We start from the raw sequence: 23,339 nt of genomic DNA, 5'->3' as shown, positions 1-23,339 counted from the left end.
ATTGATCGAGGGCTTATTTGATAAGGACTAAAAGAAATCACTGTCCCTGAGTCCTTAGGCAAAGACACCTATCAAGATCTCAGGGACTGTAGAAGGAATTTCCCGTGTTGAATGTATTGACGCAACGTTTCCTAAGGATTTTGCTTAATATTGAATAGACTAAGCAGGGTAGTCACATACCTTTAGGAACTTGAGAAATGCCGCAAGAATAATATAGCAAAATTATCAAAAGAAGATATAGATCATGCACGTAATGTGTTGAATCATTGCTGCCCTGATCTCACCAAAGTGGTGAGGTAGACACAACACTTTACTCCTTTTGTATATTGATGGAGCACGATGACATTCTCAAAAATACATAAATGGTTCTCCAGATCTAATAAGCTATTATACTCTGGAATATGTGGTGGTCAGAAATGTCGAGGTAGATCTTCCTTTAAAATTTTCTCAACAAAAGGAATTTACTAAGCAACCACCCTCATAGCAGAAGAAAGTCTTACAAACTTGTCCACCAGTAGTATATTTTTTGGACGATGAGTCATTGGTGAAGGTATAATCGGTGTATCATTGATCAGCTTCTTACCAGATTGATATTGAGAAGTATCTCCCCTAGAGCTATGCGCAATAAGGGTAATTATCAGTGGTCGATTCATTGGAACATTTTCTTTCCCTTCTAATTAATACTCGAGGAGCTCCTTCTTGTCGTAGGGTTTCTTCTAAAATTGTTGCCACCATATGAGATATATTCTCTCAGAATATTGGATCTCTGTCGTCCCCATTAATTCTCGACAACGGAGCTAAAATGATACTATCAAATGTTCCGATAACTATTATATTACCGTTTTTCCAGATCGACTCATAATAATTTTTTAAGGAATTTTCCACGGATGACACCAATTTAATGACATGTTTTTTGTTCGCTCAGGCTCCTCCTCCCCAGAAAGCTAAATCGATTGTCAAACTCCTTTTAGATCCAGAAACCTAAGAGATTAACACAAATTAGGACTCGAGCCAGCATGGTCTGCATTCTAGTTAACACAAACCTGCGAGATTAACACAATCGATTGCCATTCTATTTTTAAGCTTTAGGTGGTTATCAATTACTATGTGAGTGTTGATTATTAGTGTATGGTCTGCATCAAAACATTTAATGTTGTAATTAGTTTAAGGGTGATGCATTTGATGTTGTAATTAGTTTAGAGCACTACTAGTTTGCTACCGTTGTTGGAGTTTCATGGATTCAAAGTAGGGATGTATTTTGGATGCAATTGATTGATACTATGAATGCTAATGCTTGAACTTGCATTTGTAGCTGTCACATCTTGAATTGCTACTACAATTCGAGTGGTTAACTAGCCTAATGAAGTCCTGTATGGAGCCCTAATAATTTTGAGTCATGATAGATGTTCAGATGTTAATGATAATGAGTTGTGTTCAAAATTGATGGTCGTGAGATGCTATTTAACAAATAACAAAGAGCAATTGATATGTTATAATGTCTAGAAAATTGAATGGGTTATTTCCAAATATTTACATTACCTATAAAATTTTGTTAATCATACCAGTAACCGTTGCATCGACAGAAAGAAGTTTCTCGAAGTTAAAGTTAATCAAAAATTATTTTCGATCAATAATATTATAGGATAAACTAAATGACCTAGTAATGTCAATTGAGAAATAAATAGTCTGACAATTAGATTATGGATATTTGATAAATATTTTTTACTTCTAAAATAACAAGATAAGTAGTGTTTATGTAATTATTTCAAATATTTATTTACTTTTGAGTGATGTAATATATTATTTTTTGTTTATTTATATATTTAGTGTATTTGTTATTTGCAAACTAAATTTTACCATTATTTACCGCAATAAAAGAGTCATTTTTTATTATTCGTTTCAGGCCTTGTCGAACATAGGTACGACTCTGATTATTTCTGATGCTTCGGAAACCCAGATCCCATCATAAATAAATAATAATAATTCTAGATATTTATTTTATTAATCTTTTTAAGTTTTTTTAAAAAATAGAAAAAAAACCTTTCAAACCAAACAATGCCCAGCCACAATCAAAACTAAATTACTCATACAATGATGAGAGAAGGGGACTAAAGGCGGGCGGTTTTGGGAGGAAGAAGACTAGGAAAACAATGAGAAGAAGCCAAAGGGGTTTAAATAAAAAATTAACAGTATGTTTGGGCAATTGTCTTTATATATTTTTAGAGTATTTTAATAAATTTATAACCAATTGATCCTCTATTTTTTTATTATATGATTATTTCACACTATTTGAATGGTAGTCGTCCAATTTCGAATCGTTTGGGAATTGACAAATTTCTCAACCTGCACCTCTAAGTTTGAGAAATATCTGAGGATTATCTGTTTTGGGTTATCTTGTGTACCCTATTTAGAAAGGTTGTTCTACTAAAGCTGAATAAACCTTGATAATTTGTTCCCTTCAAAAGTGTGTGGAACCGTCTTAGAAATACCTAAAAAAATATCTCCTAGTTTATAAATTTTAAAGCAACATTTTTGACATTATTCTTCAAAGGCAATTCTAATATAAAAGGGGAAATTTTTTAAGAGTTTTTTTTTTCAAAATTAAAATCAACTTCTACATTTCTATTCATTGCAAAAAAAAAAAAAAAAAAAGACTAATCACTCATGCATGCCTCAGCAAACTTATCAAATAAATTTGGTTAAATTTAAAAACTTAAAAATATTTTCATGACCCCGGGTGGTCGTAGTGGCGCAGCTAAGCAGGAAACTGAGGCAATTTCAATGGCTCACATGCTCTCCTTGCGTAAAGGATGAGAAGTTAATCACATGGAAGTTGCCTGAATTGAACAACCATTGCCCTGTTATTTGTTTTCCATTATATTATGTTTTCTCAAACGAGTATAGTTAGTCTACAGGAATGCATGAAAGTTGTCAAAATCTCAGTGGACATCTGAAAACTTTTTTATTTAGGAAAACACTAGTCATCTGAGAATTTTAAGCATTCAAATCTTCTTTGAATCTTGTACTGAGTAGTTGAGCTAATGCATATTCTTTTGTAACCTTTTTAAGCTTTGTTAGTTTCAGTTCAGTCAATTCAAGCATTCTTATTATCTTGAAGAGAAGCAAGCACTTTGGATGATCGACCACATCTTACGTTATTAATTTCTAATTTATAGATGTCTGATATTACATGCAAATGGTGAGGAAGAACTATATACCACTTATGAACATGATCTGATGATTGAATTGGAAATCTCAGAGACAGTTTCCTCGAGAAGTAGATCGAGCACCTTCTTTGCAACTTCTGCTGCTATCTCACGGTTCTCTTCCGACCTCCAAACCTTGCTCTTCACTTCCTCTTCTGTGAGCTCGATAATCCTGAGCCAATTTTGACTGTGATCTTGACCGACAGGCTTGAAATTGCTTGTTGTCTCATGAGTTGCGGGCGGTTCTCTGCTGCTAGAGTGTAGATGAAAATCTGAGGCTGTGCAGTTGAGGTTCTCAAACTTAGATGAGAGTCTCCTTGGATTCTGGAACTCTGATATCTCCTCTTCTTCTGGATAACCCCAACAATTAGCACAACTATAATGGGTGATTAGAACTACTAAAACTCACCTGAATCGAGAGAATTAGAGTAGCGGATGAGGAAAGGATAGTCCAGGACTGAAACAGGACTAAGATCTTGATGGCAGCAGCAAGGCATGTTCTTTGTGCTGTTACAGTCGTCAATTCCGCAAGGTTTGCTACTTCGGTGCTCTTTCTCAGGTGAATTCTCCTTTCCAAGCACAGAATTCTTGCGATTGTTTCTGGTCTCCACTCCGCTGGAGAATTCCTCTTTCCTCTTCTTTAGCTTACATTTCCTGCCAATTCTCTCTACTTTCTCCTCAGGAACGAAGCTCAGAACCAGGAAGTTCTCGTTCTCCTGCCTCAGGAAAACAGGAGCTTCACAAAGTGACCGCCCAGACTCCGGAGAGGCGCAGGGGAACACTGGCATCGAATCGAGCCCCATCATCCGCGCCACCACGGAGGGACTCACCGGCTGTGTCTTCTTCTGCGCAGCACCACTGTCACCGGCTGCATTGCCACTGAGGCTCGCGCACAACAGTCGACGAACGAACGCAGACACACAACCGGTGCCGGCGTTGGAATTCAAGCGGAAGGGGGAGGGTGGTCGAGGGGTCTTCATGAGGAGGGGGAGAGAGCAACAAGTGGAAGGAAGAAGAAGGAGAAGGAGGAGTTGTGGGGAGTAGGTAGCGCAGTAAGAGGAAGATTTGAATGGAAAGAGGAGGGAACAGAGGAGGCAGAAAGCACAGGCTTTTGCTTTTGAAACGAACAGTGACGATAGAGGGAGAAGCATAGGGGTGGACGTTGTCGGAGGTGGGCCATGGAGAGTTGCTTTTGGTCTGGGAGGGTAAGAGAGGGAGGTGGGTGGAACGGAGGCCCGGCAAACTGCTTGTGGCACCAACATTTCTCCACCCTTCTGCTGCTGCTGCTGCTTCAGTGTTTTGCAGGTTTTTGCTGGTGGTGGTGGTGAGGCAGTCAAGTCAACAGAGTGTGACTGAGAAGCATTAAATCTCCTCGAGGAAATTGACGAGGGTGGTGGTTAACGCCCACCGCAAGGGCGACGATAGCAGCGAATGGGTTTTCAAAAGAGCAAATATCTACACTCATCTCGTTAGAATTGAGTTTGGACTTACTCTACAAAAGCGTCCAATTTAAAGATCCTAGAAACAAGATGAGGAACTGAGTCAAATAAAAAGTATAGGCTTTATTTTATATATAAAATTCCTACTGTTTACTCGGAAATGTATGGAAAAAATTGTACGCACGAGAAATTTCTCTCATCCAACATTTTGATCTTATTATGTAATTAGCTCTTCTTGGGTCCTCACTTAATATATGATGGCTGTCATGCTCGATGACTATCCATGAGTTTTAAACTCATTAACCTGTTGTATTTGTCATCCACGCTTCAGCTTCAATTGGCTCGATTAGTCCTACTCACCTGCCAATATTCATTGCCATAGAAGAAATAGATCATGAATTAGAACAAGGCTCAAAAAAAAAAAAGGAAAAGGGGAGGATGAGATCCAATCACAAGAAACCCACAACTAATTCTACACAAACTAATTCTGAAAAATAAATTTACCAGACGGGTATACTTGTTATGGCATAGTGACCTCAAATTACGCATATAGGTGTGACTAAACTGACGCATGTTCTGGACACACTTATTCTACAGTGCTGATTTAAGATTTTGATGAATTAATTCATGTACATATACCTCAGCATCTTAAATACCCATACATATTCATGAAACATTAAATCTAAAAGTCACAGTTGGTTCTACATAAAGCAATGTGATTTCCTTGGCAAATGGAATCTCCTGCAAACCAGATATAAGTATATAACAGGGATCTAAGTCACAGTTCATCGTTCATCGTGAGCTTATACACTATTAACATTTAGCACAGCTTATGTTGAGATATACAAAGCTAAAAGGTCCACTTTTCACTTTCCTAAACTTCCTGATCATCTTCTGCTCACAGAATAATACTCAGCATTGCATAGAACTGAACATGCAACTGGCAGTTCAAACCTTGATATTACAAAGTGATTCACGAGCTGTGAGATTTGTCCCTCTTCGTCGTTCCTGAAGATGATGGTTCACCTGTAGAGTCGGGAGAAACTGGCAAAGGCTCTTTCTTTAAAGTTGTTGGCATCCCGGATATTTCCTGGCAGAAGTCCAATCTTAGTTAAGTATGATAAAAAAGGATACTAATCAAACCAAAACTTAGCAGGAAGTATCTGCCATTAAAAAGTTAAAAATCTGGAGTTTCTACAAATAAAACTAATGGCCAGAATTGCAAGAAAACAAAAAGCAATTATTATAATATGCATATCCATTTCAAGTGAAACTGATAAAAACCTTATAAGAAGAGTTTGGACAAAATGGAAGTTGCCTACTATTCCTTACTCTCTTGCACAATTTGGTTATGGTATTTGAAGTTATCAATGCAGATAGAAGAGGGGAAGGTGAAAATGAAGCAACAGAATATATACCTTCATTAAGTGTAACCTGAGATCACTTGGCCGAACTTCTTCCCCAATACAAACCATAACAAACTGAGAATACTGATACAGAACGTCAGCAGCAGCTTGCTTTTTTTGTTCAGTCTGAATTAACACAAGCATAGCAGCAAAAACTACCATAACAATCAACCTAAGCTATCAAAGATATGAGCACAAAAAACATTCATAAACAATAAAACATAATGAGTACTATCTCAGACAAACATGTGTTGCCTTTGCTAAAATGATAATGTTGAGTCCAAACCCAAATACAAAATTTCAAGCGACATTATGCCTCAACAACTGGCATAAAAATAGTGTACAATAATGTTATCAACGTCAGTCCAAGTCAGAATAAAAAGGTTGAAGGTTACATATGAAGATTACATTATGCTCAGATAGAGAATCCAAGATTGCTTGCTTGTTATTCTTATAGACTCACATGAGCAAGAATAGTAGTAATAAGAATATGTTGGATTTATTTGTTAATAATAACAATAAGATGCTGTTTCAATTAATAATAAAGCAGCAGGTAAATACTGCAATTTATGCTATTGAAAGTGGAAACAGTTCATGTTGGATACAGGCCAGTGCAAATGATGCTGCTTCATTTGTCAACTATGCACTAGTAATATATAATGGTAAACTAAGATTTTTATTTATTTATATTGACTTAAACTTAGGGATAAAGGTTATATATTACTTGATTAGTCAATCATTCTCGAGTAATAGTCTTCTTTGTTTCTCCCTTTTGCATCTCTCAGAGATGGACACTTTAATATGCATTCAGACTATGATCATGCCTCAACCTTTATCCCTCTGTCCTTCTATGGCTAATAAGTTTGGGAAAGTGAAAGAAAGTTCAAATACATCTCTTTAGTACAACAAAAAAGACATCTTTAGCATTAAGGAAACAAAGACAGGTAAACCACAGGGCTTACCTCAGGAATCCTTTGAAGTTCTAATTAAGAAGTAAATGCATGCTCTTTAAGGTGAAACAGCGAAACAACACTCATGCATAAATGAGGCCATCTACAAGTTTCATGAAACACAAATAGTGATGGAAGAATAACATTCTGGCAAAACGACTATTTGTCCACTTTGCCAATCCATGTTTCTTTTTTATTTTTAATAAAGGATTTGTAAGATTAATCACAAATTCTTAGGAGTCAGTTATTAGTTTTCATAAGGCAATTACAACACCTCCAATCATTGTTGTGGCTAAATTTTAATTAGTAAACCTGCGACCTTTTTCATATCACATTGCCAACTTTTAATTAACAAAATATACACAATACCTTAGCTATGGTTCTAGAAAAAAAAACAGACAATTGTCCAAAAGAGTTCTATGTTTCAGTTTTTTCTCCACTCAGGTCCCATTTTCATTAATTTCCAGCCAAGTCCACACTACTCACTAGCCAAGTGGCAAACACGAAAAAGAGGCGCAGCAGGGCAAAAAACTAGAAAAAAAAGAAGGATTTTTCTAAAGTAATTCCCCAAAAGAAAAACAAGCATTCCATCCGTTATTTAAGATGGCGAAATCAATTGCAAAAAAAAAAAAACACAGAATGAACTAAGAGATGCATGAAAAGAGTAGCTATGACGCACTAAGTATATAGAAGTTTGATTTGGAAACTCTTGAACAGATACATACTGCGCCGAATAATTCGTATTGGCTGTCAAATTCACTTTAATTGCAAAGCTAAAGCTCCTGGAGGATGCCTATGGGATTGGGATGACTAGTACTGACGCTCCATCAGAACCGTGATCGGGGTAAAAAAAAAAAAAAACAATTCCAGTTTCATATGCGAGGCTCAATTTTGAACAAAAAAAAACTTACGATTACAGCAAATATAATCTTCAAACATGAACTAAAAAGCCTCACTCGTACAAATCACATCGTTGATAAACATAAATCTAACCGACAAAAACAACAATTGATACCTCGTAATCATCCTCTACGATAGCCTTCGGCGTCCGCCCCATCGCTTCTCTTCCCCTTCCCGACATCAGCGTCGGCGGCTCGATCCCTAAAACCCACTTTCATGTCCCAGCATAACACGGCCCACGCAAAGTTTCATTTTGGCCCGGAGGAGCGCTCGCGACGGTCTAGCAGCCTAACATTTTGTTGCCCCGGAACATATATATATAACTGATCTATTATCGGATCTTAAAACAGGTTCTCAGTGTTGTTTGGGTACAGTTAGTTTTGCACCCTGGTCCAGTAATTATCATCCTGGGCTTAACAGGGACGGCCCATTTCAGCTAATCGGATTCGGATTCGGATTCGAATCCATTGACTAATGAGGATCGAGCGATTTGAAAAAGGAAATTAGGGTTTGCTGCTCCCGCTTCCCTGGCCCCGTTCTATTCGCTTACAAGACCCTTCTATAAAAGTTTCGCATCCACGGCTTCTTCCTTCCCAAATCGCACGGGGAGGTTAGAGTTAGGGACCGCTAGATCGAAGCCACGATCCCAGGCTGCACTTAATCTTCTCCTCCGATCTGTGGCCCCGCTCGTCTTTGTTCCCTTTTGATTACAGTTAAGGTATCGCTCTCCGCCCTCCGACTTAGGGTTTCTTTACGAACCGATCGGATTCTAAATTTTCATATCCATTTCATGGTTTCTATGTTTGCGATTTCTTTCTTCTTCTTCTTCTTTTTTTTTTTTGCTTGCAATCGTTCATGTCGGTGGCGGATCCATATCTACTTTGTCGCAGTTTATTTCTAGTTGTTTCTTTGTTTGAGCAAGTATTTGTACTAGAATGTGGATGCACTTTGTGGCGGTTTTGTTTATTCAACGAGGGCTTAATTTTGTATGTGCATTGGCTACTTCATCATAATAGTTCGGTTTAGGGGCTAGGGTTTTACACATTTCCTTCGCTGAATATTATTTATTTTACTTACATGCAATAACACTGGCGACGGTGGCATAGAAGTCCGGTTCAGGGCCTGAGGTTCATACACATTTCGCGTAATACTTTCTTTTTTACTTACATGCAAGAATTTCATTGCAGCTGTCCCTTTTTTTTTTTTTTTTTTTTTTTTTAAACTTTTTCACTTCATTCCGAGTTGGTTTGGGTATGTATGGATTCTCACTGGCTTGTTGATTACTATTCTTTTGAATGTCCCAATCAGGATATTTTGAGCAAGTAAACTATCTTGTCTATTGGATTTGCATTGGTCTTTCTGGTCTTAGAATATTTTTAGCAAAACTGATGTTTTCTTTGATATTTATTTTGTTAGTTACAATGATGATCAGTACTAGCACGTCATGCATACATCTAGATTGTTATTGATCTTAGAAGATATGAACTGGGAATTTACTTTTCTTAACAAAACGGATATGTTTTTGATCTTCATTGTTTTGTTCGTTACAGTGATGGTAATTACTAACACGTTCTTACTTCTAGGTTGTATTTGAGTTTACAGCTTTTATGTGTGCATAGAAAAATTGATATTGATTTCTCTCAACTACATTGTTAAGCATAAAGCTAAGTAAAATGTCATTTACTGAATAGTTTGTTGCATCATTAAGCGCCCATACATTATAATTAAATTGATATATTAGAAAACTTTCTCCAGGTAGATCATGGTTAGGCACTGGATTAAATTTCTTATTTTACTCATTATTTTGTTTTCTATTTGTTGCTTTATTGTTCTTTAGTGCCTTGAATATGGCGATGGAGATTACCCAGATTCTGTTGGCTGCCCAATCTGCTGATGGGCAGATTAGAACTGTAGCTGAAGAAAACCTTAAGCAGTTTCAGCAACAGAATCTTCCTCTTTTCATCCATTCGTTATCCACTGAGCTATCGAGTGAACATAAGCCTCCTGAATCTCGTAGACTTGCTGGTCTTATACTGAAGAATTCTCTGGATGCAAAGGATGCTGCCCGTAGGGAAGAACTGACTCAGAGTTGGGTCAGCATGGATCCATCTATCAAATCCCAAGTGAAAGAATCCTTGTTGCTGACACTTGCATCACTGGTTTCTGAAGCACGGCACACCTCTTGTCAGGTCATTGCTAAGGTTGCATCCATTGAGATACCCCGACGTGAATGGCAGGAGCTTATAGTGAAGCTGCTGAACAACATGACTCAGCCAGATTCCCCTGCTCCATTAAAGCAAGCAACATTGGAGGCATTGGGCTATGTTTGTGAGGAGATATCTCCTCAAGACCTGGAGCAGGAACAAGTAAATGCTGTCCTCACTGCTGTTGTGCAGGGTATGAACCAAATGGAGCATAGTTCTGAAGTTCGTCTTGCAGCTGTTAAAGCTCTCTACAATGCTCTAGATTTTGCTCAGGCTAACTTCGAAAATGAGACAGAGAGGAATTTTATTATGAAAGTTGTTTGTGAGACTGCTATGGCCAAAGAACCAGAAATCAGACAAGCATCTCTCGAGTGTCTTGTTTCGATAGCCTCTACATATTATGGTTACCTTGAGCCATATATGCAGACTCTTTTTAATTTAACTTCTAATGCAGTGAGAGGCGACCAGGAGCCTATTGCTCTTCAAGCCATTGAATTCTGGAGCTCAATTTGTGATGAAGAGATTCAGATTCAAGAGGAGAGTGAGGAAGAAGATACTGGAAGTTCTCCGCATTCTAATTTCATAAATCAGGCGCTTCCTGTGCTTGTGCCTTTAATGCTAGAAACACTGTTAAAGCAAGAGGAAGATCAGGACCAGGAGGATGGCGTCTGGAATTTGTCTATGGCTGGTGGAACTTGTCTTGGACTCATTGCAAGGACTGTTGGAGATACAATTGTTCCCCTTGTGATGCCTTTTGTGGAGAGTAATATAACAAAGGGTGACTGGAGATGCCGTGAGGCAGCTACTTTTGCATTTGGTTCAATTCTTGAAGGTCCATCTGTTAAGAAACTTGCACCTCTCGTTCATTCTGGACTTGAGTTCTTGCTGAATGCAATGAAAGACCATAGTAGTCATGTCAAGGACACAACTGCATGGACCCTTGGTAGGATATTTGAGTTCTTGCATTCGGCAAGTAGTGAATATTCGGTTTTAACTGCTGCAAATCTTCCGCGGATTATAGCTGTTTTATTGGAAAGCATAAGGGATGCTCCAAATGTGGCTGAGAAAGTCTGTGGAGCCATTTATTTTCTGGCACAGGGATATGAGGGAGGAGATTCGAGTTCATCATTGCTCACACCTTATCTAGGTGATATTGTTACAGCTCTCCTATCTACAGCTGATCGGGCAGACACAAGCAATCCTAGGCTTCGTTCTTCTGCTTATGAAACACTAAATGAGTTAGTACGATGCAGCAACCTACGTGAAACTTCAAGCATGGTCGCACAACTCCTCCTGGAAATTATGAATAGGTTAAGTAAGACTTTGGAACTTCAGATTGTATCCTCAGATGACAGGGAAAAACAGAGTGATCTGCAAGCCCTGCTCTGCGGTGTTCTTCAAGTAATAATACAAAAATTGAGTAACTCGGATGAGACAAGTTCCATAATAAACCAATATGCTGATCAGATGATGATCTTATTTCTGCAAGTTTTTGCATGCCGTAGTTCTACCGTCCATGAAGAAGCCATGCTTGCACTTGGTGCCCTTGCTTATGCTACAGGGCCTCAATTTGCTAAGTACATGCAAGAGTTTTACAAGTATTTGGAGATGGGTTTGCAGAATTTTGAGGAGTATCAAGTCTGCTCAATATCTGTAGGCGTTGTTGGTGATATTTGCCGAGCATTAGACGACAAGATTCTTCCTTATTGTGATGGTATTGTGAGTCAACTTCTGAAGAACCTCTCAGATCCTGTTCTGCATCGATCTGTAAAGCCTCCTATATTTTCATGTTTTGGAGATATTGCTCTTGCAATTGGTGAGCACTTTGAGAAGTACATTCCTTATGTGATCCCCATGTTGCAAGGAGCTGCAGATCACTGCTCTGAGTTGAGTCCAGATGATGATGATATGCAAGAATATGGTAATCAACTTCGACGTGGCATTTTTGAGGCTTATTCTGGTATCCTTCAAGGATTTAAAAGTTCCAAGGCAGCTCTGATGGTTCCTCATGCAAACCGTCTTCTAAAGTTCATAGAAGCCGTTGTCAGCGATAAGTTTAGGTAGGAATAATCCCTGATGATTTTTGTTCTTTCTTTTTATGTGACATCTAAAGAAAACTTCAAATTTGGTTATTTTTCTAGGGATGAGGAGGTAACCAAAGCTGCAGTGGCAGTGTTAGGTGATCTTGCGGATGCTCTTGGTCCGAACACGAAAGTACTGCTGAAGGACCATACCTTTCACGTAGAGTTACTGGGAGAGTGTATTCAGTCGGACAATGACCAACTGAAGGAGACTGCAGTTTGGACGCAAGGAATGATTCAGAGGGTATTAGTTTCATGAGCCAAGATCTATATAACTGCATCGCGTTAAAGGTGTCCGTCTACTTAGCCCATGGTCTTTAGCTGTGTATCACATTTTATGTTTTTATATTATTTCTGCACTTCTTCGTGTCCTTAGTGTCCATGTTTTGCTACCCTTGGTTAAATGCTCGATATGGAGCTCGAACTTGTTTTACAGTCCACTGTTTTGTGGTCGGAAAACATGAAATGCATGCAATCGGCTAAGACTGCAACGGCAGTGTTGCTTATTTTCTGCTAACTATTTTATTGCAGTTTTTATGGTTAAATTCGCCATCATGGTCTGTTATGCTGTATACATCACAACTCCGAGATTTCGTTTTGCTGCTTCCACTCTTTATTACCCAACTAATCTAAGTGCATATATGATAAATCCAGTTATATCATAGATGGGGATCTTCCCGATTTACCTCCTCATAGATAGGGTAAAGTGTGGGGCTGGTGGCGGATTCCAACTTTTTATTACCATATATGACAAATCCAGTTATATCGTAGATGGGGATTGCTGGATGACAACTTAGAATATAAGTGCATAGATGCAATTACAGATTGTATAATGTTCGCTTCAATGGCCTGTGAAGTATTTCACCTAAAATATATAAAATAGTTTTGAAGAACCTTTTTACTGAAAAATATTTTCTATATTAGATGAAAAACAGGATAATATTTTTCTTCTCCAAAGGACTTGTGAATATTTTAACGGGGACAGAATAGATATGGATTTACAGTTGATAATGGAGTGCAGAAAAGAGAGAAAACGACAAAGCGATGGTAAGGATGATGTATAGGGATATTGTTGAACTTTTAAATGTTTAAATTTGATTTATTTATAATTGAGTGGGTTCTGATTTTATTTAATAAATATATTCATAGTTTGTTTATTTAAATTTATATCAAATTTAAAGGAGTTTAATAAATATAAATTATAAATTTAAATATTTATTAAAAATTAAATTATATATTTAGAAAAAAATTAGAATATTCTTATTAAAATTTATAATTTTATTCTAATAAATAAATTTAATATATTTGTCTATATATTTTTATAAGTAAAATGTAAAATCTATAAATTTAATATTAAAATATTATTTTTTATATAAAAGTTAATTTATAAACTTACTAATGAAGAAGTTCATGAATTAACGAGATGAGTATTATAAAGTTTGTGCTTGGTTTATTTATCTTAAAGAGCCTCATTAAACGAGCTCAAACAAATTTTATCGAATCTCATGAGCGGTTTGATTCATTTACATCCCTATTATATAGTAAAAGGTGATTCATTCGTCTCAATGTCTCCGTCAATCTGTCCTTAGGTCAATACGGAGAAGGTAAATCACGGATGATTATTAACCATCAGTATAGATGGCAAGGTATAAAAGGAGACATGCTCGGATATATAAAGTTTTGACCCCAAAACTTTATATGATAACACTTCATGAAAAAAAAAAAAATAAGGGATAGAACAGTCAATGGATTCACAGTTGATAACCGAGAGAGAAAAAAAAACGAGTGAAAAGCTAGAGAATTATGCGTTCGCTTTTTATAGTAAATTTACCACTGTGGGGACAAGCATCAATTGAGAAATCGTGTTGGAGAATGAGGTTGTAAGGGGGTGTTCAAAGGCTGTCAGATGGTCGACGGAAAATCAATCATTTAAGTTAAAAAGTAGTAATAATTTCATACGAATGCTTTGTACGGTTAATATTTAGCAACTAAGTAATAATTATCCTCTGGTCATACCATCTTATATTATTTGCCCGGGGAGATGTGGTGAAAGATTTCTATGATTTAATTCTTAGTTACAATATATTTATAAAGATTTTTTTTTAAAATGAGATGTGTAATTAAGGGATATTAAGCTTCTGGGTCGCCTACAGTACTTTCCAATTTATCCTAATTACCGGTGGAAGTTTTTCATAGGGTCGAGTCAGTTGCTTCAAGTTCGATATTATGACCTTATTAATCATTTTATATATATATTATATTTTTTTCATCTTAGGGTAGAGTGTCATAGTTAGGTTCTCCAATGATAGATAAGAGATTTAGAATTCAAGACTCAATTGTGGAATATTATTCAGAATTTTTCTCCTTAATGAGTAGCAGACCTGAGAATGTTAGTTGTCAGGATGTGCTTTCACGTGTAATTTCCTGATTTACTCTAGATTCGACGTTATCTGACCTGATTAATCATTTTTTATATTATACTTTCTTTTAGAGTGACCCTCCAGGGCATAGCTGAGTTGGTAATCAAATGACAGGCTTACAGAATTGAGCAAAGGTCAAATTCCAGCAAACACCGAGGAATTATCCTCCCATGTGATAGCTAGATTTAGTTTCCTTATTTACTCCCTCCCAATAGTGTGGGACAGTCGTGAGGGGGGGGGGGGGGGGGGGGGGGGCGTCAGGGTGACGTATTTTAGCTTTTGCAGAATTATATTATTCCTTGTTTTGCTCCTATGACTATGGTGTAGTGGAAGGACATTCAGTTATCACATAGCCACTCATAGTTCGATTCTCAAATATAACTCATTTGTAGGATTTTTTTCCCTCTAAATGGGATCCATAACTAGGGGTCTAAACGAATCGAATCGAGTCAAATATGAAGAAAGATCTAAGGCTCGAATTCATCTCGAATTAATTATATTCGAGTTCGAGCTCAATTTGAAGCTTGAAATGTTTACAATTTTTAGCTCGGATTCGACTCGAATCAAAGCTCGGGTTCGAGTTCTGCTCGAAAGATTCGAACATGTTCGTGAGTTATTCGAACTATTACTCATACATAAGTACTCGAAAGACTCAAAATTTATTTATTTAATATATAATTATATTATATTAATTAAAGATTAAGGCTAGCAAGCGGCTTATGAACTATTAGACTAAATAATTTGGACTCGAGTTCGGCTCGAAAAGAAGTTTGAACATGTTCGAGTTTGGCTCAAATTTGACAAGTTCGAATACGAATCAAATATTTATCGAGCTGGTTCGAAAGCTCGTGAACTAGCTCAATTTGTTTACACCCCTATCCATAACCAAGGGATGTTGGACTTTTAGGCCACGTTCATCGCGAGTGATTCTCGATTTACCCTAGCGCCCGGAGGAAAATTTTCGTGGGGCTGAGCTGGTGGCCCTAGGTTTGACGTTTCCTGACCTAGTTAATCCTTTTTTATATATATTATACTTTCTCACCCTAGGACATAGCCGAGTTGTCAGTTTTTTTTCTGCTCCTGGGAGCAGGGTATCATGGTTAGATTCTCTAGTCATAGATCAGGGATCTAGAATTCGAAACACAACTGTGGCATATTACTGGAAATTTTTCTCCTTAATGGGTAGCGAACCTGAGAATGGTGGCTGTTAGGATATATCTCCATGTGCATTTCCCCGATATACCTAGACGACCAGTGGAAAATTTTTATGAGGTCGGGTTGATCGCCCTAGGTTCGATGTTACTTGGTTAATCATTTTTTTCCTTATATTATACTTTCTCACCCCAAGACATAGCTGAGTTGGTTATCACATGACAGATTTATAAAATTTAGTAAGGGTTGAATACCAGCAAAGACTAAGGAATTACCCTCCCATATGATGACTAGCTTCAGTTTCCTGATTTACTCCCTCCCAATGGTGTGGGGCGGTTGGAGGAGGGGTGGGGGATGCTAAGATGACGGATTTACCTTTTGTAGAATTATATTGTACTTTCTCGCCCCCATGGGCATAGTTGAGGTGGTAAATGAATGGAGCACTTGAGGTTGAGGGGTCGCATCTCAAGGTTGGTGAGGTGTAAATCCCTGCACCTTGTATAACTCACCCGCTAATCTACTTGCCTCCTTAATCATTATGATTTACCTCCTCCGACCTCCGTGTTGGCCCTCGGGCAAGAAAACAGGGGCATTGGGGGCTAGTGCTTCGCCTTTTGCCACTTATATTATACTTTCTTGCCTCGGGGGTATGGTGCAGCGAAAGGGCACCAAGTTGTCACCTAAATATACATGGTTTGATCTCCAGCAATAACGAATGTGCAGAGATTTTTTCCTCCAAATAGGATGTACAACCATGGGATGTTGGGCATTTGGTCTTTTGGTCACCCACCGCGAACGCTTCCTAATTTACCTTAGCGGTCGGTGGGAAACTTCTATGAGGCCAATCCGATGGCCCTAGGTTGAATATTACCTGGTTCATATTTTTTATATTGTACTTTCTCATCCCAATGGAGGTGCCCAGTTGGTTAGAGGATGATAGTTTTGCTAGAATGAGACAAGGGGTAAATTTTCAGTGAACACATACTCTTGAGGGAAAAAAAACTCCTCCCACCTTCTAGTAACTTAGTGGTCGACTATAAGTTGATTTTGTGATTTAACTTTCTTCGCATAACTAGGAGACAGACTATGAGGGGCACTTGGGGTGAGCATAATTACATTTTACTATAATTATATTATACTTGCTCGCCGCAGGGCATAGCTGAGTTGGTAACCACAGGTAGAATTGCCACATCAAGCAAAGGTCGAATCCCAACAAAGCTATGTGACCATACCCTCTCCTATGGGGACCACTACAATTTCCTAATTCATTCCCTCCTAATAACGTGGGGCAGTGGGAGGAGGTGTCAGGGTGACGAATTTCACCTTTTGCCACATTATATTGTACTTTCTCATGTGTCTCTCTGAGCTTGATGTAGTGGTAAGAGATATGATGCATTTCTCAAACAAAGTTTAATTTTCACACATGGCACACATGCGACTATTAAACTACTAGTGAAGCTGGGGAGCTACATCAGGAGTTATCGTGCTCTTCGATGTACTTGATGGGCAGAATATAGAGTGAACTATCTATTTTAGGATTAATCGGGTGGAAAGATTTGAATATTTAGTATATATAAAAATATATATTGTATTTTCTCATACACTATAGAATTAATTATTGGACCCCGTGGTTATTTTGATGTGATCAACAAAGTTAGGTCGGGTCCTGTTTGATTTTGATCCCTATGTCTAAGTGTGCAGGAGTTTAGAAGCACAGGAAGTCGAGCGGAAGACGCAGCTAGCGAGAAGGATGACACGGGAAGGGAGCCGATGAGCTCGGTGCATCCGAGGGATGAAAGGGTTGCGGAAGAGTACACCGTTGGACGAGAAGAACGTATGCGACGTTCGAGGGACGAGAAGCTGGAGCGGAAGCCTGCTCGATGAGAAGGCCAGAAATTGGGTTCGGGTGAGCCCTATTCCAGTGGCCGAAATCACCCAGGAGATCGCAGCAGCAAAGGAGTGAAGTGAAGCTGTAAGTGCTACTCGAGGCGCCTTCAAAGGCTGTTGAATGCGCCTCTGCACCTTCTAAGGAAGGCGCCTTCCATGGTGAGAAGGCGCCTTCGATGAACAGTGCGAAAGCACCTTCCAAGACTATGGAAGGCGCCTTCGCCAGTAAAACGAACCGTTGGCAGCGGATAAAGTCTTATTCGTTGTTGCCTTGCTGGAGGCGTGATGATGTCATTTTTACATGTCACATGGCACTTCAAAATTAATAAATATTGGAACCCATTAAATCTAAAGATAAGAGTTATAGTAAGGAGTCCCAAGTCGTATTTTTTTTTCAAGGATAACGAGTGAATGTGTAATTAAATTAGATTCTAAAACTAAATTGCACTTCACAACTTTCCTCTATTTAATTGAAACTGAGCTGAATCAAATAAAAGCAATTGAAAGATAATAATACTTAGAATCAAATTGTTCACTCAGTATTTCAAACAAGAAGCTACGCGAATTCAGATATCCAAAATCAAATATAAAATTCAGAGGTTACATCTCATCCAACAATTGAACGTAACTAGTGTCTTGATTATGAATTATCTCCTTTAAGACATACTTACCTAACTAAACTAAACAATGCAACTAATTATCCATTTAAGAAAACTATTTAGAACAACACTTGTGAAAAGGAATCGATAATTCAAATTGGTCAATGAACTTGCTGTAAATAACTAAAGATTTGACTTGCAAGAACTAATCAATGTGAAACAAAGACAAAACTAACTACCGAATTTCCTAAATCACTAAGTTGACTGACAAAATTGAAGTTCTAATACAGAATTATCTATTAAACTTTGAACTGCAATCTAATCAGTAATCAAGAAACAGAAGTTTTAATCTCAGTTATTAACTTCGACAGAATTCAAAACTAATTGGGGGTTTTCTGCAGAGAAGAGCAAATGAGACATAAATGCTAGAAATCAAATCTCTATTCTAGATAAAAATAAACATTCACAAACTCAAATCATAGATCCAATCCCTTCTCTTTGCTGCGGTGCAAAGGAACTCTTGAGAACGCCCATCAAGCTCACGACAGCTAAATCAGATCTTCCAGCCCGTTAATAAGATACGCCAAGCTTCTGGGAACGCCCTTTCAGCTTGCGATCGGAATGCACGAAGAACAGAGGAATGTTGTGAATCGCGGAGCTTCAATCGATTGATCGGATCGATTCCATAGCTACAAACGAAGGTGGAGGTGGAACTGATGTAGAAGCTTCTGGGAACGCCCTTCAAACCTCTATGAATGACTAGAAATCACATATCTGGGGAACGCCCTCTAATCCATGGCAACTGCGGATCGCGGAAGAAAGAAATCGCAGATCGAGGAACACCCATTGATCTCAATTTGTACTTCGGATGTTGATCACCGGTTGATGCAAGAATTGCTGTCAAAGATGGAATTTGGATTCAAGATATGGATTGTGAATGAGAGCGTCGGGGAAGACGATGTACAGTGGAGAAGTCGCGAGGAAGAAATGAACGCTCGAGCTCCCTGGATCACTGTAGCTTCTCACGATTTAAATCAACCTCAAATTGGATCAGATGGTCTAGAATGCTCGGATCTTGATCAACGGTAAGAACATCTCAAATCTGGATCAAAACCTCTAGATCTTCATCTATGGCTGAGATTTATTCCTCATTAGGTTGGATGGGCCGGATCTTCAATGGATGACTTAGATTTGCTTGGATCTTAGATGAAGGGTCCATAATGCTCCAAAACTTGATCGTCTTGTTTAGCCTTAGATTTGATCGCAATTCTGATCTGATCTGATCGGCTCCATGATCTTTTTGATGCCTACAAAGAATATATCGAAATATTAGCATCAAATACCATGATAATAAACTAATTTACAATTAAGTCCAAGATAAATGTAATGCACGAAATATGATGTAAATATAAGTTTCATCTATGAAAACAACATTAAACCATGCATGTATGAATTAAAATAGTATAGTAAAATCATGATTATCAAGGCACCCTCAAGCTTAAGATAGGATTTCCAGGAGCTATAAAAAGGCCCATAGAGCTAGGAAATAGAACAACAACTTGAGAACAACTACTGTAATCATTTCCTAGTCTTTCTGAGTTTTTCAAAGAGTATAAGAGGCTTCTCCGCATACAAAGAAGGAGATTTTTCTAGTAGAGCTTTGTAATCGCCTTGGATTAACAACCACCTAGGTTGTAACCAAGTTAAATCTATTTATCTCTTTTATTTCTAAATAGTTGTTCATTTCAGTTTATTTTAATTGTGATATTACTACTAATCTTAGTTGGAAAAAGGAAAGGTTTTGTTTTATTTTCTTAACAGACGCTGCGCCCTCTCACCGGCCCCGCTGCACTAACAAGTGGTATCAGAGCCCAACCGTCTCAGAAGGATTAACCGCCGACTGAAGTATCAAGATCAAGACGATGGCCGGTACAAGCATTCACCCACCGAAGTTTGAGGGAGACTTTGCACAATGGAAATACCGAATGGAGGTATTCTTCAAAATAGATTTCGAAATTCTTTTAACAATGAAATATGGTTTTGTAGTTCCAAAAGATAAAGAAGAATATTAGTGGACGAAGAAGGAACAAGTCAACTTCGTGGCAAACGGTAAAGTAGAATTCTATCTGCTCAACATTCTTCCACCCCAGGAGGTCAATCGAATCGGCAGCTACGACTCAGCAAAGGAACTTTAGGAGAAGTTCCTAGAACTGCATGGAGGAACTTCCGAAACAAAACTTGTGAGACGGAACGTGCTCCAGAATCAATTGATGAACCTCCGAATGGAAGAAGGAGAGTCAGTAGCACAACGAATGGAAGAATCAAGGAGCTGATCACCAGACTAACAAACCTCGGAGAAACGGTAACGAATCGGGACGCACGAAGGTATCCTTTAAATGCGTTCCCAAGAACACTCGAATGGACAACGATAGTAGACTCCTATTATATATCCAAGGATCTCGAGGTAAGTACTTTAGAAAGTTTTTTCTCTACTTTCGAATTACATGAATCTCGGTGCATAAGACAAAGAAAAGGACTAAGTCAGAACGTTGCCCTGAAGGCATGAACTAACGATTCAGACTCTGAAGAATCAATTGATGAAAACGAAGCAACGCTAATGGTAAGGAAGTTCAATAAATTTATTAAATCTAATAAATTTAAATCACAGATGAGAAAACAGTATCGAAACAAAAGGATCGTCTGATGCTACAATTGCAACGAATAAGGGCACATCAAAGATGACTGCCCGAAACTGAAGAATAAAGACAAGGAAAGGAATAAGAAGCCAGCTCGGCCCAAACATAATCTCAAAGCCACGTGGGATGAGTCATCGTCATCCGAATCTAAAATCGAAGCATGCGCCGGACTAGCCCTAACGTCAATCCATCAAGAAAAAGATGAGAACAACTCAGAGATGAGCATAGATGAAAGGGGAGGATCATCGGAAGAAAGTAGCGATGAAGGGGGAGTATCAGAAATTGAGGTAAGTGAGATACGTGCTCTCTCTCCCAAGTAGTCATTTAATTTTATTAAAATTCTTACTAAAGATCTAATGAAATTAGAAAAGGAAAATGTTGAGTTAAAATTGAGCTTAGCAAAGACATGTCCTCTAGAAATGTATGATAATCTAAAATTAGAAAATGGAAAATTGAAAATAGAAATCAAAAAATTGAAAAATGACCATGTATGCTTGAAACCAAATAACTCTCAAAATTCAAAACTTAGAATTTATGGTAGATTAAATTGGTATATTAGACATCACCAAGGACAACTTAGAAAAATTCTCAGAGAATATGTACCCCAAATTCTTAGTTAATCAGTAGGAAGGAACCTATATTGGGTTCCAAAGTCTTACTTAGATTAAATATTTTTTAAGGCTTTTCAGAAAAGATTAAATGTTCAAATTCTTTAAAAGGCTTTGTCTAGAAGTGTTTGATGATCCAATAACTAAGAAGGTCTGGTACCTCGCCATAATCTGGAAGCCGATTATTGAATTAAATATTTAATTGACAAACTGATAAGCTTGTAAAATTAATTAAGATAATGCTTTCAATGCTTGTCAATTTTTTGAAAAACTCCATAACTTAGACATTTCTTTTACTTGTTTTGTTAAATCAAGTTTTTTTCCCTAAAACTTAAATTTCTATATTTTTACCCTATTTTTTGATGTGATCAAAGGGGGAGAAATATGTACAAGTTGAGAGGGAGTTAGAATTTTATCAAATTTTTTTTAAATTCTGAATTCAAATTGGTTTATTCTATACTTAGCGTTGTAATTTCTTTTATTGTAAACTTTATACTTAAAATATTTTTTTTCTACATTTTTGTTATTATCCTAACTTAAACTTGGGTTGATGCACATCAAAAAGGGAGAGATTGTTGGACCCTGTGGTTGTTTTGATGTGATCAACCAAGTTAGGTTCAGTCCTGTTTGGTTTTGATCCCTGTGTCTAAGTGTGCAGGAGCTTAGGAGCACAAGAAGTCGAGCAGAAGACGCAGCTAGCGAGAAGGATGACACAGGGAGGGAGCTGTCGGGCTCAGTGCATCCAAGGGACGAAAGGGTTGCGGAAGAGTACACCGGTGGATGAGAAGAATGTACGCGACGTTCGAGAGACGAGAAGCCGTAACAGAAGCCTGCTCGAGGAGAAGGTCAGAAATTGGGTTCGGGTGAGCCCTATTCCAGTAGTCGAAATCACCCAGGAGATCGTAGCAGCAAAGGAGTGAAGTGGAGCTATAAGTATTGCTAGAGGCACCTTCAAAGGCTGTTGAAGGCGCCTACGCGTCTTCTGTGGAAGGTGCCTTCCATGACTGGAAGACACCTTCGATGAACAGTGCGAAGGCACCTTCCAAGGCTATGGAAGGCACTTTCGTCCAGTCAAACGAACCTTTGGCAGTGGATAAAGCCTTATCTGCTGCCGCTGCTGTCTTGTTGGAGGCGCCCTCCATCCACCTTGGAGGCGCCCTCAAGCTTAGGATAGAATTTTCAGGAGCTATAAAAAAGCCCCTGGAGTTAGGAAATAGAACAACAACTTGAGAACAACTGCTGTAATCATTTCCTAGTCTTTTCTGAGCTTTCCAAAAAGTGTAAGAGACTTCTCCACCTACAGAGAAAGAGATTTTTCTAGTAGAGCTTTGCAACCGTCTTGGATTAACAACCACCTAGGTTGTAACCAAGTCAAATCTGTTTGTCTCTTTTATTTCTAAATAGTTGTTCATTTCAATTTATTTTAATTGTGATATTGCTACTGATCTTAGAAAGGGAGCCTTGGCGCAATAGTAAAGTTATTGTCATGTGACCAAAAGGTCACGGGTTCGAATCCTGGAAACAGCCTCTTGCAAAAAGCAAGGTAAGGATGCGTACAATGGATCATTTCCCGGGACCCCGCATGGCGGGAGTTTCGTGCACTGGGCTATTTTTTTTATTGCTATTGATCTTAGTTGGAAAAAGGAAAGGTTTTGTTTTGTTTTCTTAACAGACATTGCGCCCTCTCACCTGCCCCGCTGCGCTAACATTAATTTCTTAAAGTGGGAAGACAACAACATGGATGAGAGCGATGAGTCATTCGTACTTCTGGATTCATTCTGATTTTCATAA

At 38.1% G+C, this 23,339-nt stretch overlaps 3 protein-coding genes across 6 annotated transcripts; 1 reads left to right on the top strand and 2 right to left on the bottom strand.

Moving 5' to 3' along the window:
• Nucleotides 1-3,155: 3,155 nt before the first annotated feature.
• LOC122015556 lies at nt 3,156-5,235 on the bottom strand. 2 transcript variants are annotated; one of them, XM_042572520.1, is made up of 2 exons: nt 3,616-5,235; nt 3,156-3,556 (listed from the first exon to the last, which is right to left on the bottom strand). In XM_042572520.1, the coding sequence occupies exons 1-2, from the start codon at nt 4,466-4,468 to the stop codon at nt 3,222-3,224; spliced, it is 1,188 nt and encodes a 395-aa protein (XP_042428454.1). In that variant the 5' UTR covers nt 4,469-5,235; the 3' UTR covers nt 3,156-3,221. The 2 variants fall into 2 exon arrangements, with proteins under 2 accessions (XP_042428454.1, XP_042428455.1); XM_042572521.1 differs by having other exon boundaries at nt 3,156-3,553.
• Nucleotides 5,236-5,384: 149 nt separating this feature from the next.
• Nucleotides 5,385-8,202, bottom strand: LOC122015558. 2 transcript variants are annotated; one of them, XM_042572523.1, is made up of 3 exons: nt 8,017-8,202; nt 6,064-6,126; nt 5,385-5,735 (listed from the first exon to the last, which is right to left on the bottom strand). In XM_042572523.1, the coding sequence occupies exons 1-3, from the start codon at nt 8,080-8,082 to the stop codon at nt 5,619-5,621; spliced, it is 246 nt and encodes an 81-aa protein (XP_042428457.1). In that variant the 5' UTR covers nt 8,083-8,202; the 3' UTR covers nt 5,385-5,618. The 2 variants fall into 2 exon arrangements, with proteins under 2 accessions (XP_042428457.1, XP_042428456.1); XM_042572522.1 differs by having other exon boundaries at nt 6,064-6,177; nt 8,017-8,201.
• Nucleotides 8,203-8,412: 210 nt separating this feature from the next.
• Nucleotides 8,413-12,703, top strand: LOC122015555 (importin subunit beta-1-like). Of its 2 annotated transcripts, none has more exons than XM_042572519.1 (3): nt 8,413-8,613; nt 9,739-12,165; nt 12,247-12,703. In XM_042572519.1, exons 2-3 carry the CDS (start codon nt 9,749-9,751, stop codon nt 12,443-12,445), a joined length of 2,616 nt encoding a protein of 871 aa, XP_042428453.1. In that variant the 5' UTR covers nt 8,413-8,613; nt 9,739-9,748; the 3' UTR covers nt 12,446-12,703. The 2 variants fall into 2 exon arrangements, with proteins under 2 accessions (XP_042428453.1, XP_042428452.1); XM_042572518.1 differs by having other exon boundaries at nt 8,413-8,619.
• Nucleotides 12,704-23,339: the final 10,636 nt, after the last annotated feature.

This window comes from Zingiber officinale, chromosome 8B (assembly GCF_018446385.1).
Source record: "Zingiber officinale cultivar Zhangliang chromosome 8B, Zo_v1.1, whole genome shotgun sequence".
In the NCBI taxonomy this organism is placed as follows: domain Eukaryota; kingdom Viridiplantae; phylum Streptophyta; class Magnoliopsida; order Zingiberales; family Zingiberaceae; genus Zingiber; species Zingiber officinale.
This window is presented reverse-complemented; position numbering and strand designations above follow the sequence as displayed.

What these genes read in the sequence shown, in the direction of transcription:
- LOC122015555 (XM_042572519.1), top strand. Translation starts at nt 9,749, where the DNA reads ATGGCGATGGAGATTACCCAGATTCTGTTGGCTGCCCAATCTGCTGAT. An exon ending in GTTGTCAGCGATAAGTTTAG is followed by an intron (nt 12,166 to 12,246) that starts GTAGGAATAATC and finishes TTATTTTTCTAG; the next exon opens with GGATGAGGAGGTAACCAAAG.
- LOC122015558 (XM_042572522.1), bottom strand. Translation starts at nt 8,082, where the DNA reads ATGTCGGGAAGGGGAAGAGAAGCGATGGGGCGGACGCCGAAGGCTATC. An exon ending in TCGTAGAGGATGATTACGAG is followed by an intron (nt 6,178 to 8,016) that starts GTATCAATTGTT and finishes GTGTTAATTCAG; the next exon opens with ACTGAACAAAAAAAGCAAGC. An exon ending in TCAGGTTACACTTAATGAAG is followed by an intron (nt 5,736 to 6,063) that starts GTATATATTCTG and finishes GACTTCTGCCAG; the next exon opens with GAAATATCCGGGATGCCAAC.
- LOC122015556 (XM_042572520.1), bottom strand. Translation starts at nt 4,468, where the DNA reads ATGTTGGTGCCACAAGCAGTTTGCCGGGCCTCCGTTCCACCCACCTCC. An exon ending in CTCTAATTCTCTCGATTCAG is followed by an intron (nt 3,557 to 3,615) that starts GTGAGTTTTAGT and finishes GGGGTTATCCAG; the next exon opens with AAGAAGAGGAGATATCAGAG.